Source organism: Corvus brachyrhynchos, unplaced genomic scaffold (assembly GCF_000691975.1).
Source record: "Corvus brachyrhynchos isolate BGI_N302 unplaced genomic scaffold, ASM69197v1 scaffold10, whole genome shotgun sequence".
Classification (NCBI taxonomy): Eukaryota; Metazoa; Chordata; class Aves; order Passeriformes; family Corvidae; genus Corvus; species Corvus brachyrhynchos.
In genome coordinates, this window is record NW_008236180.1 from 4,235,294 (window position 1) to 4,255,067 (window position 19,774).

At 49.2% G+C, this 19,774-nt stretch overlaps 1 protein-coding gene across 2 annotated transcripts in view; it reads left to right on the forward strand.

The window, feature by feature from the left end:
* OPRL1 (opioid related nociceptin receptor 1) overlaps positions 1-12,888 on the forward strand; it is a 14,086-nt gene extending 1,198 nt beyond the window's left edge. For both annotated transcript variants that reach the window (XM_017733975.1, XM_008634510.2), the window contains exons 3-5: positions 1-216; positions 9,044-9,399; positions 9,804-12,888. In XM_017733975.1, the coding sequence (XP_017589464.1) occupies positions 59-216; positions 9,044-9,399; positions 9,804-10,327 (1,038 nt within the window). In that variant the 5' untranslated portion in view covers positions 1-58 and the 3' untranslated portion in view covers positions 10,328-12,888. The remainder of the gene's footprint in view (positions 217-9,043; positions 9,400-9,803) is intronic.
* The last annotated feature ends 6,886 nt before the right edge of the window (positions 12,889-19,774 follow it).

Here is a 19,774-nt window from a genome sequence, read left to right on the forward strand (position 1 = left end):
CTTCCCTGCCCACATTTTTGAAGACCCTGACCTGAGGAAGCTGCTGAATGACTCCTCCATGCTCAACCTGAGCTTTCTGCCCAGCAACTGGTTCAACAACAGCACAGGGGACGGTTTCCTGCCGCTCAGCATCAAGATCACCATCGTGGTCGTCTACTCCATCGTGTGCATTGTGGGGCTGGTGGGCAACTGCTCCGTCATGTATGTGATCGTCAGGTAGGATACCGGGGAGGCTCCAGGGAAAGCTGGGAGCGGGGCAGACCTTCCCTCCCTCAATCCCTGCTGCGGGTAAAGCAGGCAGGCGCTTCCCTGGGGCTTGAGATGTGCTTTAGAGGTAACGATGTGGCATTTGCTTTATTGTTTTGGTTTTATCTGTTTTTTTCCCTTCCTAGGCTGTGATGAAGGTTTCTGCCAGTTTTCAGCTGCCCTCTGGTGCCTCCTAAAGTTTAACCCAGAGAATGGAACAGAGTGAGCAGATCTGCTCAAAAAAAATGGGGCTTTTAAAATTTTTTTAGGGAGCTGGATGTCCCTGGGGAGGGTGATGTGCTGGGAGCATTCCACTGCCAGGGTGTGCTGGCTCCTTAATGGGACCTCTCCTTCCTGTGCTGTGTCCGGCACCCCAGCTGTGTTTGCAGGTGCTGCTCCATCTGGGAGCTGGCTCTTTCCAAAGCTGAACCTTGTTGCAAAGGAAAGAGCCTGCTGGGAAGCTTCCTTTTACTTTTACAGGGGAAAAATCACAAATGTGATCTGTGGAGCCTGCAGACTTAAATAAGACGTGAGAGGATGCTGCAGAGTTAAGGGCAACTTCTCTGGCTCCTTGTGCTGAAGTCAGGAGAATGGGGGAGACTTTTGCAGAGGGACAGCACAGAGCATGCACTACTCCATCCTCCCTGCCAATTGTTGGCATTTTGAGAGTCCCTGTCTGCTTCTGCTGTGGTTCAAACTCTTCTGTTTCTGGGAATCAGAAACCTTGTTTGCCCTCTAAGTACAGAGTAAGTTTGTGCAGCTCTTAGGGCTGTAATTATGTTCAACCCCAGCATCCCCCTTTTGATCCCTGCACCCTGCGTGTTAAGGAGGGAGCTTCCATTTTATCCACATCTTGGAGCAGATTCCTGGTGCAGGTGGATGCTGCCAGCACAAGAAAAGACAGGCTGAATCCTCCAACAGAAGATGACATTGTTTAGCAGGTATTCAGGCACTGGTGAGATTGTCTTGTTCCTGCCAGGAGCCCAACTGCTTCCAAAGCACCTTTCTCCTGAATAACTACAACTTGGCTGGGGGAGATGCTGCAAAATTAGGTCTTTGGTATCAGAGGTTGGTGAAGGGTGGTTAAATCTCTGCTCCAAGGACAAAGTGACATGACTGTTCATCAGGCTGCCTGTCTGTGCTCTGTTAACTGAGGAGTTTATGGCAGGGAGAAGGGATCCCCTTAGCCCTGGGGAGTCTGCAGATGCAGAGAGGAGGTTTGCAGCACACTGGTGCCATATCTGAAGACCTCGTGTTCCTTCCCAGTGTAGTAGCAATCACTGGAGCAGTTTGTGGGTGTGTGTAAGTGTGTGAGTAGTGAGGCTCTGGAAGCTGGAAGCCCTTGTCTGATGATGGTGATCATGATGTAGCTGCATGGGAATGCCAGCCCGTGTGCAGCAGAGGAAGGGAGTCCTTACCCCGTGCATGAACCTTAATGTGTGCAGGGAGAAGTCTGGGCAGAAATCTTTTCCCTGTTTGCAGAGGTCTGGTGGGATGTGCACGGCAGGATCCTGCTGGCCCTGCTGATCCCAGGGCTGGGACTGGAGGATCACCAGTAACCCAACTGTCCCAAACTGGTGTCCTGGGCAGGGTGGACCTGTGCCATGGCTATGCAGGAAAAATACTGGCTTCTGCTCCACACCTTTTTTGACTTCGATACTTTCCAGTTGGATAAAGGCAACTCAGGAAAAGAAAGTGGGATTTAGCACTGGAATCCCCCCTGGAATTTACCTCATTTTGTGTGTGTCCTCTAGTTTCACAGTTTTTAAGCAATTGAAAACTGAAGACAGGGTCTGCCTCCAGTTGCCCTCAGGCTTTTCCATTTCTCTATTTCCCTTTATTCAGAAACCCCATATATATACATAAAAGCCAACATAAGTTTTTATTATCTGGGGAGTCCTTTTTTGCGATTCACCTCTGTTTTTTCCAAAAAACTCGGTGAGCCTGGAGAGCCCCCTTGTAAAGTGTGTGCTGGGGAGGTTATAACTGAGCTAGAGCACATGTAGGAGCTGCTGTTCCCCATCCGTGTCCCCTGGGAGCTCAGTACTGAGCTGAGACCAACACTGAGTTATAGCCAAGGCAATGACCCTTGAGTCGATGAGTAACAACTTCTGGTTATCTCTGTCCAGGATTCTTCTCTCCTTGCCCTGTCTGTTGAGGTCAGGAGCAGGTGTGAGGATGAATTGGGCTCAATATCAAACTTTTGACCCTGGCCATGTACACAGATTGATGCAGAGCTGCCAAGTGGTGGCCCTACAAGGAGGATGCTGATGAACTTCTCAAACACAGGTTTTTCTCCTCAGATTCGAGCTTTGATGCTTCACACCTTGAATAGCACCTGGTTTTCAGTAGGTTGGAAGTTGGTTGCTGGCAGGTCCACACAGGGTTTTGGGGCTCTGAATGATAAATCTCTTCCATTAATGGAAAAATGATCGACAAACCCTCTGTGATGCACCCCTATCGCTGTAGGTAATGAGCACCGCACACAAGCTTTTTTCTTTCCATGCTTCAGCAAGGATAATCAGGCTTCAACACATTACACAGCCCATAGGAGAATTTTCTTCCAGAAGAAGACTGGTGGTGTTACAGACAATAACAGTTTCCCAGTTTTGAGGGAGTTGGGAAATAAATAGGCTCTAATACCAGCATTCGAGGAAGTTGGAGGCCTCAGGATAGCTCATTTTTTTTGTTTCTCCTGAATGAGTTTTTTGCAGCACCAAGGGAAAAGTTTTTAAATCTGGTATTTCACACAAAAGTGCAGCTTCAAATCCTCCTCTAGGTTTTCCTCTGTGTTGTAGAACCCAGCCTACATATCTATTATATTTGGAGTGATTTAACATTTGGAATGATTAATTTATAGAGACAGTCATCATGTGACTGTCGATCCCTTCCAGTGCTGAGCAGCACTAATTGGGTAAAATGGAGAAGGGCTCTTGTGAGGAACACGATTTCCTGGACAGTAAAAGGCCTATTGTGGGAACCTGCCTTGTCTGTGGCTTTGTTCTGCTGGCTCATCCTGGAGCTCCTTGCCAGCAGAGACGATGCCTCCCCTCCCTCCTCCTTCTGCTGTTTGCTCTCTTCTGCATATATTTCCTGTTCTGCTTCTTAATGAATGTGAAACAAGGAGCTGAACAGAGGGTTTGGGGGGAGAGTGGGGGAAACCAGGCTGCTGAAATCCCTTCTAGCTATTAACTGAAGTCTACAAGGCTGCTTGCCCAAGATCTTTGTTTTTAGGAAGGAAAGCGAAGGCGGATGAATTGTTGGCCCCGGGGGTGGGGCTGGCTCATGGGGCTGGAGATGGTGCTGACCCAGGTGTTGTTACAGGGGAGTGACAGAGGCCCCAAATCCCTGCCAGCCACTGGTGTGCCATGGGAGGGACAAGGTGCAGCTTCTAGTCCAGGGAGTCTCTGTTGTCTCCAGCTGCTGTGATGCTGAGCAGTGGGGATCTGGAGGACTCCCTTCCTCCTGTTCAAACCCCCATGGGAATGCTGCCTCATTTCTTGGGCAGCAAGAAATTGCTATGGCAGCTCTCTGTCGGGAGCCTGGCAAAATCCTGGGGATGCTCAGCTCTCTCTGTGGCAGAGCACATTTCAGAGCATTTTGAGCAATGTTTTAGGCAGTTTAGTGCTGTCTAGGCCCTTTTCATCTGCTGCCTCCAGGTGAAGCTTTAGGAGGAAGGATGTGATGGGAAGGTGCTGCATCATGAGCCTGCCAGGGGATGCTGTGCCAGCTGTCGTTCTGCTTGAAAACTGCCTCAGTCCCCGAGAATAGGGGTGAGGGCAGCTGGCTGTGATGAGACAGGGGAAATGAAGTTAATTATGACATTTCAGAGATCCTGATTCCTTAATAGAAATCTCTCTAAGGGAAAAGCCTGGACCGGATGTGTGTCTCAGAGCTGAAATGAAGTGAGTGCTTCACACAGTGGGGACCCAGTGGACACGAGTGGGGCCATCTGAGACCTTTGTTGTCTCCAGGTCTGCCTCTTAGTTTTTCCTTGAAACATAAAATAAACAGACACAAATTACTGCAGCTTATAGAGGAATGAAACCCACCCCAAGGTCTCTTTGCCCTGGAAAGTGAGCGGAGCCAGGGGAGGATGGTCAGGTGAGCAGGAGGGGATCCTGCTGTGATAGTGGCTACAGAGGACAGGTCTGCAGTTCCCTGATTTCTGGGTCTGCATGAGTCCAGGTGAGCTGGGCTCAGCCACATGACCCACGGTAACCACATCTGGCCCCTGCTAACACAGGTCCTGTAGCTTCAGGGTGTGCTGGAGGGCTCTTTGTTCCACCTGGCTGTGGTGAGGTGGGTGAAAGGGAGTTGCCCATGTGCAGTAGTAACTCTGTGATGTTCAACATGGGACTTGGTTCCCAGTGTTTTTCAGAGACTGGACAATTCCCAGGTGCATTTTGGACATGAGCAATTCAGCAGAGGCAGATCTGACCCACGAGCAGGGATAAGAGCATCCTGCTGCAGGGTGGATGCTGATGAGTGCCCTTCTTAGACCAGAGCACCATTCCTGGTGTCCAAGCACCTGCTCAGGGATGTGGGAGCATCCCTGGGAGCCCCTGGGTGAGCTGCTGAAGCCTTTGCAACAGCAGCTACAGAGCCTCCTCCCTTGGCATGGCAGCACCATCCACACTGGTCCCCAGAGAACACCTGGAGCGCAGGGTGGGGCTGGTTTTTCATAGCTGTCCCTCAGACAGAGCAGTGAGACTCAGGGACAAGAAAACACCAACGTGTGTTCTCATCCTGGCTGGCTGCAGATTCCCTAACTTTCACCTCCTAGTCAGTCCCTGTCTTGCTGGGTAATTTATAGGCTTTTAGGTGCCTTGTTGGTGGTTGCTTTTGCTGTAGTGTCTGGCCTCAGAGTGCAGACTGATTTAAATTTGTCCTTCTCAAATTCTGTGTGTTTGCTCAGGGCCTGTTGAACCATTAAGAATAAATCATCTTAAGCTGGCCAGAAGTTTTAAGCTGAGGGGGCTCTGGGATGGTGATCAGAGCAGCAGGGATGCAGAGAGCACAGTGTGGGCGGACGGCTGAGGAGACACAAATCATGACAGAACGTGCCAGATCAAATATCAGCTTCACAGGACCTGAGGGCTGGGAGCAGGCTGGGAGCAGAGATGGGAGAGAAGTGGGGCTGATTTCCACCATCACAGGGTGGGAGCAGCTCAGTAAAAATCCTCCTTGGGCCTTTTCTGCTCTTTTTTGCTTGTCCAGAGATGGGGGCAAAGGCTGTCCCTGCTGCCGGGGTGTGAGGTGGGGATGGAGGGAGCTGCTCAAGGTGAACAACACTGTCTGCATCCTAATTAGCTGAAGCTACACATATTAAAATCAAGAGGCTCCAAGAGGCAGAGAGCTCCTGGAAATAAAGCTCAGGGTTCTGCAGGGCTGCAGGCTTTGCTTTGGTCCCTCTGCCCCTGGTGTCTGCAGCTCTGTTTTGGGCTGTGGGTTTGCTGCAGCCAGCTGGTCCTTAGCCCCAGCCCTGCAGCCTTGCTGTGGCTGGGTGGCAAAGAGGGAAAGATGCTAAAACGGGAGGTCTGCAGCTCACCCTGAGGCTCAGCCAGGGGCAGAATCCATTCTTGTGAGGAACAGGTCCTTAAAGCCCAGAGGGTTTTTCTACCTACCTACCCTTAGTGACCTGCCCTTAATCTCCTCTCCCAGATTGTGTGCTCCCCTAACCAGAGGGTCCACTTAACAAAAAGGAGGGGGAAAATGAGTTCTGAGCTGATATCCAGGTGTTTTTCCTCTCAGGCTTCAGCATCCGAGAGAACAGGAGAGCAGAGTAAAGCAATTACTGTTGTGATAAAGGGGGAGCTGGATGGAGAGCTGAGAACCACCCTGTGGGAGATGCTCCATTAGGAAATTACCTCTGTGGCAGAGTGCAAGAAAGTGGCCCAGCAGGTAGTTAATGTCCTCCATGGAATCCACAGGCTTATCTGCAGCAGAGCTGTGTCATGGAGGAGGAAACTGATGTGCCTCCTAAAGCCTCAGAGTTTAATTTGTCTTTTTTTTTTTGTGCAGATTAAGAGACAGAACACTCTCAGTTCTGGAGGAAAAGAAATAGACATTAATCCACAGAGAAATGATTGATTGATTTCTGCGTGTACTGAACATTCTGGAATTGTTTGGGAACATTGGTTGGTTGGGACAATGACTGTTGGCTCTCAGCATGTAGAGAAAGTGGTGTAGAAGTAATTAATTAGGTGTAAATTAATTCCCCCCCCCCCCTTTCAAAAGTGCAAAATAGCTTTAAATTCCACTGGAAGATGTGTTGAAGGAAGTGGTGGGACAGCCACCTCAGTGTGTCCCGTGTGGGAGAGAGGGAAGGTGGCTCTGCTGTAACCTCGAGGAGGTGGTGAGGAAGGAGGCAGAGGAGAGGGATCTGTGCATTGAGGGCTTTTGCAGGGCCAGGCAGAGCAATTGCACCTGAATTCATGCTGACAAGTGTCTGGGAGGAGTGGGGCTGGAGGGATGTGGGAGGGAGCTGAAGGTTTGATCTGCACACCCTGAGTTCAGGGCTGGCTGAGATGCCCCAGACTTCTCAGTCCTGGGCACACAGGAATGTGCAGGGAGGCAGCTTTGACCCCCATGGATGCTGGATGGAGGTTGGAGGTGGGTGAATTGCTGCTTGTTTCTCCCACTGGTCAATGACAAAAAATCAAACCCAAACAACCTTTAAGTTTTTCTGTTTTGCAGTGAAGTTGCTCACCATTGCTCAAATTTGCTATTCCCTTGAGTTGTAACATCAGTGAAAGCAGTCAGGGTTAGAGGCGTGTTGATGAATTGCCTCTGGCTCCAGCCCTCCTGGCAGGATGGACTGCAACAAACTTGACCTTCGGGAAGCTTGAGCCAGCCCAGCCAGGTTTGTGGTGTTCAGGGGAAACTGCAGCTCCCAGGAGACCTTTGCCTTTACCTTACCACAGTCTTAGGTGACTGAATAACTTCCTAAAGCCTGAGCTGACAATGCTTTTTTTTGTGAGAGCTGATAAAACAGTGATTTCATTTTAATCCCCCTCTGCTGACCTGGAGAGGAAAGTGAATCCACCCACACACCCACCTCCTCCCCCTGTGCTTTGCCACGTTTATGTCAAGTGCAAGAATTCAAACAAGAATGGAAAACTTGCCCACCCTGAGATGCTTCTCTGGAGTTCAGGGCACTGCAGCTTGCTGTAATTCTCCTTAGTAAATCCCAAAGCTTAAAGCCCTGGCAACTGCCTGGTTGTGTTGGATTTGCAAAGTGCTTTTGCTCATTCATTCCATCACAAAAGGAAAGGCACTGGCATTTTCCTTCTACTGCCTTTGGTTATGTAAGTTTATCTGGGCTGGCTTTCTAAGAACCTGTGATTGATTTCTGGGCCAGGCAAAGCCTCACTCAGGCTTGTGTGGGGATCTCAAAGTATTTCCAACAATGTTTCTATCAGTGATCACCTCCAAAATCTTCCCTTGGCTTTCAGGGTCAAACGTAGGATCATTTGGTCTTGCTTTCTGAAGCTGCTTTCAGACCTCTGATAGGAGCCCAGCTTAGAGCTCCAAGGCAGGTAAAAAAAGACTTCATAGTCTGGATCGTGGCTCCCCTGTCTGCTTCTCTTGCAAACCTGGCCACGTCACCATGTGTCCCAGCAGGGTTCAGAATGTGCCAGTGATAATGTTCTGCCAAGGATTCAAATCATTTATCAAGAGCTGAAGAAGCTCAGACCCTCAGGGGAGGGCACAGCACTGAGAAGGGCAGTTGTGGGTTTGCTTTTCTGAATCAAATTGGCAAAAAGAGCTTTTTAGGTCAAATCAGACCCCTTAATATTCTAACACATATCAGGCTGAAAATAGTGCAGCAGTTTACGGTAGAAGCGTTACCCTCAAATGAACTTGCACTCTGTTAATAACATCATTGTCTGCCATTTTTGGCGACGTTTCTGCTAAGGCCATTAGTAGAGTAAATGATGGATGAGCTGTAGTTTTAAAATTATACCTATTTGAGCTCTTATTCTGCCCATGAGAGGAATATCCTGGAGCTGAAATGTTAGATTCAGCCACAGAGTCACTGTTGAGCTTCCATTTCTGCAGATGCTGCACGTCCCCCTGGATGGGTGGTCACAGCTGGCTCTGCATCATTTCCCAAGTGTGAAAAGGAGATGATTGCCATTAGAGCAAGGTGACTTTCTTTGGGGCAGTCGGTTCATGTGGTAAAAGTAATACTGAAATGACAAAAAGTCTTTGAAGTAGAGTTTGACTCGTGACTTTATTCCTTTCTTTAGGAAGAACCATTGTGATGTTTTGGTTTCTGATTCAAACCTAGCTCCTCAACAGTTTTTGGCTGACCAGGGCTGGCCATGTTGCCTGTTCTGATTTGACAGCTCACATTAGCCGTGCTCTCTGGCCATGAGTCCACACCAAATGGCTGATCAGCTTACCCCTGCACCTTTCAAACCAGCGTACTGGCTAAAGCTCTCACCAATACTTACAATAATGAAGCCATAGGTAGTGAAATCCTAACTTGGCCCTATTGAAGTAATTTTTTGAGAAACACCATCTGAGCCTCAGGCTTTCATGGTGCTCACTGGCAGTCTGAGGGAATGATTCTCCTGCCCATGGAACTGACTGTGGAGGGATCATTTTTGGTGTTGTAGGAGATGGGCTGATCTGTGTGGGAGGTTGAAAGGTGAGTGTGGCCAATCTCACTACGTAAGAAAATACAGCACCTCCTTCCTAAAGGAGCAGAATCTGCTTCAGTAAAGTTCAGTGTCTGACCCATCAGGGCCAGGTGGAGCTCTAATCATTGCTCATTCCTGCGTTTCAGATTCACCAAGATGAAGACAGCCACCAACATTTACATCTTCAACCTTGCTCTGGCTGACACCCTGTGCCTGATGACCTTGCCCTTTCAGGGAACAGACACATTCCTGGGCTTCTGGCCCTTTGGCAATGTCCTGTGCAAGATCGCCATCTCCATCGACTACTACAATATGTTCACCAGCACCTTCACGCTGACGATGATGAGTGTGGACCGCTACATCGCCATCTGCCACCCCATCAAAGCCCTGGACATCCGCACGCCCCACAAGGCCAAGGTGGTCAATGTTTGCATCTGGGCATTGGCTTCTGTCTTTGGCATCCCGGCCATGGTGATGGGATCTGCAGAGAATGAGAACAATGGTCAGTACAACTGCATCCCGAGGGAGGGAGGTGCTGGTGGACAGGAGGGGCCAGGGAGAGGGGTGCCAGTTTCATCAGTGGGGTGAGGTCTCTGCTGTAAAATCATCTTAACTCTTCCCTTTCTGCCCCTGCCTCTCTGTATCACTGCTACTGCTTTTCTAGTATTAAACATAGAATTGGATTTTCCAGTATTAAACATAACATTGGAATTTCCAGTATTAAATGCAGAATTAGTATTTTCTAGTATTAAACAGAATTGTTATGTTAGGTTGGGAAAGATCTCTAAGATCATCAAGTCCAACCATTAACCTAACTAACCTAAACTAATCTGCATGTGCAGATGCTTTTCTGCTTGATCTGTGTTTTCTGATCTTCCTTTCCATTTTATTTTTTTACTCTTGCAGAAATTGATTGTCTAATTAAGCTCCCTTCTCCCGTGGACTACTGGGATCCAGTGTTTGGCATCTGTGTCTTTCTCTTCTCCTTTATGATCCCCGTGTTGATCATCACCATTTGCTACAGCCTCATGATCAGGCGGCTCAAGAACGTCCGTGTCCTCTCGGGCTCCAAGGAGAAGGACCGGAACCTGAGACGCATCACCCGCATGGTCCTCGTGGTGGTGGCAGTCTTCATCGTCTGCTGGACTCCCATCCAGATTTTTGTGCTGGTGCAGTGCTTGGGTGCCAAGGCAGAAAGCGAGCTGGAGCTGGCCATCTCCTGCTTCTGCACCGCGCTGGGATACGCCAACAGCAGCCTGAACCCCGTGCTCTACGCCTTCTTGGATGAGAACTTCAAGGCGTGCTTCAAGAAGTTCTGCTTCCCCACCGCCTTCAGGACCGAGCTCCAGATGTCCAACAGGATGTGCAGCATTGCCAAGGATGTTGCCTATGCCTGCAAGAACTCAGAGGGGACTAACAATCCGGCCTGACTAGGCATGGAAATCCCCATGGTGGCTGTCGCCCAGCAGAGTCCGACCACCCCCACGTCAGAACTAACTCAGATAACGGCCCTTTAGCAGGACCTCAAAACTGAGAGGTGAGAAACCAAGGAAACAATTTTGGGGGTTGGGAAAACCGGATACTGCGAGAGCATGCAGAGAAAGTGAGCCCATTTGATGCATTTTTAATTCCAGTGCATCCTGCACTATGGAACATGTTTGAAATCAGCCCTTTGATTCCTGCAAAACCCTGGGGTTTGCAACATTATTGAGAGTTTGGGAATCAAGGGTTTAAAATAGGCATTGCTCCTGGGGCTTATGCTTCTGCTGCTGGGAGACAGACAAAATGTGAACTCTTGCATTGCTTTTGTCCTCCCTGAGCGGAGATGTTAACGTTTCGCGTGGCTCACCAGGCGCTCCTGTGCGGGTTTTCCTCCTGTGCCATCGCTCTGAAATCAGACTTTGCTGCAGCCAAAGTGGGCAGGAGCCATCAGACAAAACCCAAGATCATCTCCAGGATGAGTCATCGTGCAGGGAAGGATGCAGGGAGGGAGAGGAGGGAGCTGACGGGAAGAGAAATTCAAACTGCCTTCAAACGCCAGCTCCTGCAGATGGGATCAGCAGTGAAACCCCCTCTCAGAGGGGAGCAGAGGGAGAGAAGGGACTGTCAGAACTGATGACGTAGCTCCAAAGAGGAGGAAGAAAAAAGACCGAGGAAATGAACACAATTCCTCATTTACATGCTGCTACAACTTTTTTTTAAACTCTGTATTTCCAGTGTAATAATGGACAGAATGTGTCTGTATATACATGTCTGTAGTGGAATAGGTGCAGATACGTGTAGGATTTCTCCTTACCAAGCATGCCTTGGGCATCTTCCTCGGTGAGAGGAGGAAGGAATGAAGTGGCCTATAGACACATGTATTTATGTCTTGGGGAAAGCCGTTTGGGAGAATGGCAGCTCTTCCAGAAGACATGGACATTCCTGGTGGGAGGAGGCAGCCTAAACCAGTGCCACCTGCTCCACATGGGATAAGCGGGCACAAACCATACAAAACGTGGGGTTCTGTGGTTTGTTTTATGTTTTTAACTGAAATGAGATCCACGATGCTGAGAGCACGTGGGAAATGCTGCCCAGGTACCAGCCCTCCTGCCAACCATGGATTGATTTTCCTCTCCCAGAGTAGGCCAGAGCTTTGTGCAAAATGAAATGTCCTGTCATTTCACTCAATAACAAAAGCTTCCCCAAAGAGTTTCACCACCGAATGCCCTCTGTGCTGGGGAGGGCAGCAGGCTGGGATTCTCCCTGTAGCACAACAGCTCAGGGAAATCCGGGCAGTGGTGGCCAGTGGTGCTGACGGGGGAGCAAATCACCAACCTCCACCTGGAGAGGGGAGGTCTCTCAACTTGAGAACCAGCAGCGTTGTCCAGACTGTACAGATTCCAATGTGAATATATTTCTTGTGCTCTGGTCTATGAGATTCTGTAGTTTTAATGCATTGATTTGCCAATATTTTAATGCTGTCTTGTTCTTTATATATGCTGTACAAAGGAATCAAATGTTATATTTCTATGTAGTGTTTCCCTCATGGTTGGGCTTAAAATATAGATGCAATTCCAGTGTTCCACGTGTAGGACCCAGATCCCTTGTAAACTGCTCAAGCTGGGAGGATTTTGATGCTGATTAGCATTTGATTGGGAATCTGGATGGATACCAGAGCAAACTTTGCAATTAGCACTTCCCCTGACCAATCTGGAGGGAGGAGGAAATCTGGGCACTTTAAGCACTTTGTAGTGGATGTTAATCCCTGAGCCCTCACCAGAAAATCCCATATAAACCCCAGGCATGTGAAGAACAGCTCCTTGAGAACTGCATTGCTGGCAAGCTTCATCCATGCCTTTGGAAAAACTGGATTTTAGGTGGGATGTTATTTGTGGGTGCAGTAACAGCATTGGGCAGTGAGTGATCTTGGGTCCTCTCAGCCCCTCTGCTGTGGGATGGTCTGATGGGGTCTGGGAATGGTTGGGGCTGAAGCTGGGAACTGATTGCCGGGCTGTTCTTACCCTTAGGGAGCAGGAGAACATTCATTGGTGGCTGGCTGAGGAACAGCCCCCCTCCCTTTGTTGTTCTTGGCTGGGTTTTTAAATAGATTTATGTCCTCTGAAGAAAATATACCCGTGTTTGGCATTTTTTAAATATGGATTTTGTTATAATGACTATGCTGCAACGATCTTATATATTCAAGTACTCAATAAATGTGTGTTTTGGGTATTTCCATGGCCCTTGCAGTGAATGTGTTTAGGCATTCTGTTCAATGCTCAGTGGAGTTTGTTGTAAGAAGAGCAGCAAACACCTGAAAGCAAAACTTTATTGTACTGTGCCTCTGGAGTTACAGGCTCATGGTCAGCTGGATGGCTTTAGTGCTGGCTCTGTAATTCCCTTTGGAAGTGGTTGTATTGGTGTGATTTTTACAACTGCCGCAGTGTAAATGACAATTAGGTGGCTACTTGTGTGCTTTAATAAAGGACAATAAAAACTCCTGTGCCTTGAATGATAATCTGGAAGAGTTAACTGGGTGGATCGGGAATGTCTCAGCCCATCCCTTTTAAGGGAGACCAGTGGGAACTTTTGTTACACAGGAAACTTTGTCTGTAGTTAACATAGGAACAGAAGATGTGAAAATGCTGGAAATTGGGTCCCTGGGTCTTGCAAAGGGCAGCTGTGATGTGTAGCCAGGGCAGCAGTGCAGGCAGCTGCTGCTGTTAGAGGTGAAGTCTGCTGAAGGATGAAAACAAGCTCTTCCCACATCCTCTCCCCACACTTCGCTGGAGTTATGGGGTTAAGCATGACCTGGGAGAACAATAAATTGCAGAACTGCTCTGAAAATAAAGCCAAGGCCATATTCTGTAGGAAAGATAGATCAGCCAGTGAGATGTGCAATAAGGAATATTGATAAGGAATATTGATTTCTGCACAGAGATATGGGAACCCTCTCAGGAGAGGGTTTTTTATTAGCAGTGATGATTTTCTTCTTAAAAAAGAAAAAGTAAATTGGTGAGAAAAAAAATGGAAATCTTTATTTTTCTTCTAGTTCAATTAATTATAAGTATCCAGGGGTGGGTTCTTACAGCAAAACCATAAACCAAAGTGCTTTATTCAGTATTATGAGATTTATTAATGTGCTAAGTCTTCTCTCTGCTGCTATTGGCTGAAATCAAGTGCTATAAGAGGCTGAGGAATGGATGAGCTGGGGACTGAGCTCTCCCCCAAGCAGCTCCCTGGCTCTTGGTAAGCCTGGCCAGATCTCTGGTTTTGCAAGAACCACATCTCCCCTCCTCTTCCGTAGCCCACAACATTCCCCCCTCCATGAATCACAACTTCTAACAGCAGAAATAAGGAGCAGAATTTACACCTTCACTGAGGTTTGGATGGGCAACACCCTCAGGCACATTGTGCAGTTCTTGGTGTTGCTCTCTGCAAGGCCAGGAGTTGGTCTCTGATCCTTGTGGGTCTCTTCCAGCTCTGGATATTCTGTGGTCTGTGGCTTTATGCCATGGGAAGACCTGAGCTGGGGAGGTGCTGGGTTTTCCTTTACCGAGCTGCAGATCAGATGGGGGTTACTTGTTTTGGGTGAGCATTCAGTTGAAATCCCTCTCCCCAAGCCCACTGCCCACAGGAGGCACAAAGCCTCTTCCTTGCTCTGAATGCCTCTGTCCCCCACAAAGCCTGGTCCCCAGGGCTGGAAACAACTTCAGCAGGTGGGAGAAACCCTGACTGCAGAAAGACCAAAGATGTGTTGAGCCCTTGTGGTTCCCCCTGCTCCAAAGCTCGAGACTTGCCCTGATGAAGACACTGCCTGATGGTGAGCAATTGCCATGTCTCTTTTTCCAAGGTGTTTTCATGAGGAGCTAGACTGTAAATATGTCTTTTTTAAAAAATTATATTTCCTTTCTATTTTTTTCCCACAAGAAGGCTTGTTAACTCTTTAAAGAGCTGTCACTGGGCTCCAATCTCTCTCTGGGTACTTTGGGATATCATGGCTGGGTAGGACAATGCATGTCCAGAGAAGGATGCCTCTCACCCTGCAATGCTTTATAGGGAAGGTGGCTATTCCATAGTTAGAGCCTCTTTTTTTAAATGAAAAGGATCTCCAGCAGCAGCTGGTGTGGGTGCAGCCTTTGATATCTGTTCAGCAGAGAGACTCAGACTGGCAGCAAAGCAGGCTCTGACAGAAAAACTCCAGCCTGCTTTCCCACTCATTTTGCTGTGCTCCCCCTCAGCTATTTTTGTGGGTATTTATGCAGAAGCAAATTTCTCCTTCCTCCAGCAGGAGCATCTGCTTCGGACACATCCCAGGCCGCAGCCCTGGCTGTGCCTTCATGGCCTCACGCTGCGTTTGCCGTGCGAATCTCTGCGGCAGCAGAGCTGCGTCGCCGTGACTTTGCAGAAGCAGCCGGTAATTCACACCCCTGATCTTCACCTCCCAAGCCCTGCCCAGGGCTGTATGAAGGACCAGCTCCTACTCCCTGGCCTTCTCCTTTGCTGAGGAGAACCACGGAGCTGAGATGGGAGGGATGGAGGGTAGAATCCAGCAGCAACAGCTGTGGGAGGGAAAGCTGTCCCATCTCCATGGTGAGGATTGCTTGTGAGGTGGGGAGGCTGAAGAAGGGATAGAAAGGGGAAAAGGAGACCTGTTGGAGTGAGTCCAGAGGAGGCCACAAACATTCTCCAAGCGCTGGAGCATCTCAGCTACAGAGACAGGCTGAGAGAGCTAGGGGTGTTCAGCCCAGAGAAGGCTCTGGGGAGACCTTAAAGCCCCTTCCAGTGCCTAAAGGGGCTCCAAAAGATCTGGAGAGGGGCTTTGGACAAGCGTCTGGAGTGACAGGATAAGGGGGAATGGCTTCCCACTGCCAGAGGTCAGGTTAGATTAGATAGCGGGAAGAAATCCTTCCCTGTGAGGGTGGTGAGGCCTTGGCAAAGGTTACTCAGAGAAGCTGTGGCTGGCACATCCCTGGAAGGGTCCAAGGCCAGGTTGAAAAAACCTGGTCCAGTGGAAGGTGTCCCTGCCCATGGCAGGGGGTTGGAATGAAACATCCTTTAAAATTCCTTCCCACCCAAACCAATCTATGATTCTGTGGTTCTATGAAATGGAAAGTGGGAAGGGTAGCCCATAACCCAAAAGTCCTGGTGCTGCTTAAGGAACGGAGATGGACTGTAAGAAAGTAGTGCTTGTGCTGTGGGATGCTGATGGGTGTTTCGCACACGGTTTTTTGGGCCCCTCATTGTCATGTCTATTTTGAGTGGCCCGCAGTGGCTGCAGCACCTGTGCTCTTGCCCATTTAAACTGGGGATTCATGACACCTTTGCTCAAAATGTGGTAGCAGAAGTACCAAGGCCAAAGCTCCTTTTGAAAGAGGGAGTTTTAGGACTTTTCCAAGCCAAGGGATTGCTATTGAAGTGGGTGCTGTTAAATCAGAGTCCCACAGCTCACAAACTCCCTTTGTTCCTGCTTTCAGCACTCTGAAGCCTGGATAGATTGCATGATAGAACAAAATAATCAATAAATAGAGCAGTATGGTTTCGTATCTTGGCAACGATGATGCCGCTGGACCATGTAAACTGACTTAGGTCTCTCTCCCTCAGGGCACAGATCCCTTCTGGCTGCAGGGAAGGAGTGATGCCGGCTCTCCACAGTGCTGGGGGACACAGACAGCCCCTTCCCCCATCCCAAGGTTTCTGCTTCAGCAACCCATAAACCCCCTAAGTAGTCCCTGGGTTAGAAAGTGCTCAATATCCTACCCCAGCTGGGATCACCTTCACCCCCCAGGACAACATCTCCCATGTTCAGATTCACAGAATCTCAGAGTCCTAGAATGGTTCAGGTTGGAGGGGACCTCAAAGATCCAAACCCTTGCCATGAGGAGGATCCTTGGGAATTTGGTCTTCCTGTGGCTGAACTGCTGGAAGGGTCTCTGGGAGGAGATCATATCCTGTTCAACCAGTCCACTCTTGCAGCAAAAAGGGTTTTTCCTCCAGCCTGTGTTATTTCTGAGAGAGGATGCAGCTCCAGTGCTGATGGAGTCTCCTGCTGCCAGCAGTAGTCAGGGGCAGCATCGCTCCTTTCCTCCCCTCAGGGCCTAAAGCCAGGCAGGAAGGGCTGGAGCCTGCAGCAGCAGCAGCACCAGCACTGCCAAACAGCACATTTTCAGTGTAGTGAAATGAAGAATGATTCTTCAAGAAACCAAGCATGAAACTTGATTTTTTCCAAGGAAACCATTGAAAGAATCAGCATCTTCCCATGGACTGGTTTTGGCTGCATTAGATCACCGTTTTCCTGGCCATAAAGAGGAGCCCACGCAGAGCCGGAGCTGGCTCTGTCCCTTCAATAAACATCAGCTTCTCTGTGTGTTTCCAGCCTGGCATGTGCAGTGAATACTCCGAGAAAAGCTCATGCCATGCTGATTTCATTCAGTGATAGGGAATAAAAACAGAAGCTCTGCAGTCAACATGAAATAAAGATTAATGGCTTTTCAGCTTGATTTCCTCTGTGTGAAACAAACCCCCGTATTGTGATTTGGCTATTTAATGTTTGCTCAGTGTTAGGTGTTAATAGCAACTTCTCCACATGCACAGGTCACTTGCTCACATATTTTGGAGTTTCCCTCATCTCAGCCTTGTGCTGCTCTTGCTTTGCTTAACCACAGAGGAGATCGTAGAATCACAGAGTGGGTTGGGCTGGAAGGGACCTTAAAGGTCATCTATCTGACCTTCATGCCATTAAAATTTCCAGAGATAATCACCTGCCTCCAGGCACCCAGCGTAAAGGGGCAGAGAACTAACCCAGCCCCTGGTGGCAGTGTTTTACCCTTCTCCCTGCATTTCGGAGGTGATGGGGAGGTGGCAATGGAAAGCCAACCAGGGCTCTCCCTGTGGTTTGCTTTGGCATCTGCACTGGGGTTTAATTCGCTTGTGCTTCGCTGGAAAGCTGCTTCATCTTCTGGTGAGTGTCAGTGACTCCACCAAGCCCTTCTGCCTGGGGCTATCCACAAGGTGTAGGATGAGCTCAAGCCCAGGCTGGATGGGGCTCTGAGTACTCTGGTTAGTGGAAAGTGTCTCTGCCCATGGCAGGGCGTTGAAACTGGATGATCTTTAAGGTCCTTTCCAACCCCAACCATTCAGTGATTCCATGATTCTGTGATTCTGTGAGCTGTTGGCTCTGACCTGCCCCATGCATCGTGAAATGGTGGCCATCAGCTTCACATCCCAGCTCCTGGTCAGCATGGATGAAGGAGCTCAGCTGGGTGTGACCACGGCAGGAAGGATCCCACTGAATCCATCACATGGATAAGGGAAATTTAATTACATTCGTAAGACTTCCATCAATGCTGAGCAGCAGCAGGCTGGGTCTCAGGGGAGATTTTTCATTGCATTGAAATCTGACTTTATTAATTACCAGTCTCTGATCTCATTTGAGGGTTAAGTTTATGAAACTGAATCCTTATTTCCCTGATTTCCTTATTCAGCTGGTTTATCGCGTCTTGTACAGGGGATAGTTTGGACCTTAGAAACTCCCAAGGTGTCCTACACTTGTGGCACGAGCTGTGCAGAAGCATCGAGGCACGGGGAGGTGGTGGAGATGTGCAGAAATCCTGGTGAAAGACAGGGAAAGAAAACACATCTCAGGAAAACTGAAAATGGGGACGGTTGTCTGCTGTCAAAGGTCTTGCTCCCAAACTATAGTTTATTTGACCCCCCAAAGGGAACTCCCCCTTCCCACATTGGTGGCAGCACCTGGAGTCCCCACCCCACCCAGCCAGGGAACACTGTGGTGGGGGGCTTTAGCAGAGTGACCATCAGCCTTTGGTGCACCCCAGGCTGTTCACTTCCTCATGGGGAAAGCTTCCCATCCTCTGTTTATCCAGGAAGCACCAGACTTGGCTGTAGGCACTGAAGAGAGTGCCTGGTTTTTATCTACACATCAAATCTACTTTTTTTAAGGGAGAAAATAGCCACTGAACAGCTCTTGAAGCTTGGGACTAGTGTCTAATTCCACTCGAAGAGCTTTGTTAGGTAACTGCAATATTTTTCTGGGAGAACAATCGAGGCTTGTAATTAAAAGCCATTCAGGCAGCTTTGATCCTTCCCTCTGCATCTTCACTTACCAAACACAAATGCCAACAAGGACTCATGGCAATATTTACTGACACTACTCTTGGCCTTTGCCTTTAAATTAACTCCTCTTCCTTGCTTGCAGTCAAAAGAAGGAGGAGGGAGGGAAATGTGGCAATGTGTCGTGTGGGCTTTCAACAGGGGATTCTTTAGAAAGATTTTTTTTTGAGAGTGCCTGATATCATAGAACCATAGAATCATTACGTTTAGAGAAGCTCAACCAGTCCAAGTATCAACTCAGCCACACCACCACGTTAACCGCTAAACCATGTTTTATTTTTGTCTTTTTCTCACGTAAAGATGCTTCTGAGAGGCGGGCCATTAACTCTCAGTGGGGTATTATTTCTCACCCAAAAATCGTGATCAGCCTTAAGGGAGGCAGTGTGAGACTGCCTAAAACCCAGGGGATTAGCGCTCCCCGGGAGAACAAGCCGTAGCACAGCTCGGATGAGGACAATTGATCCAAACAGCCAATATTGCTGCGGCACGAAGACTTAAAAAGCAACAACTGCTTCCGATCCCCCGCCTCAGCTCAGATGCCTGCGTTGAAAGCCTGCAGTGGGAATACGAGCCCTGTATGAACCTAATTCCGGTTCTGGGACGGGAAATGACTCCCAGGGATGATGGAGCAGAGTCCTCCGCGGCCGTGTCCTCGTGGGTGTGACAGAACGAGGAAGGCGATTCCTTCCCGGAGCAGGAACCTGCTGCTGCTGCTGCAGTGGGCAGGAACTCCTGCTGTGTCCTGGGAGCTGCGTGGCTGCACCGCACCTCTGCACTCATTACCACATCCCGGACTGTCCCAGAAGGAAATTTCCCCGGCTTTTAGGCTGAGCTGACTTCCCTGCTCAGTGCATGGCTGGCTGGGAAGGGGTTAGGACAGGAGAGAGCCCTGTGGGTCCCTAATTCAGCGCCCTGCGACCCTGCAGACCCCAGACGGGATGTTTGCTTTAGGAGGGGATTTATTCAGTGAATCGTTAATGGGGTTTATTTCCCCGCTTACAGTCTTTAAGCTGCAGCTGATGTGGGCTGGTGTGACAAGCCAACCCCAGCAGTGGGAGGAAATTCAAAGGAATGAGCTGGCGTGCGGGGTTTCCCTGGGGGAATCTTGCGCTGGGAGTGGGCAAGCATCTCCTTGGAGGTGTTTTCTGCTCTCCCGGATGGAGCCGAAGCAGCCTGGCCTCGGATGCTGTGCTCCGAGGGTCCGCCCGGGCACGGGCACCCCGCGTTTGCCGGCTCCCCGCAGGAGCAGGGTGCCAGGCTGAGCTGGC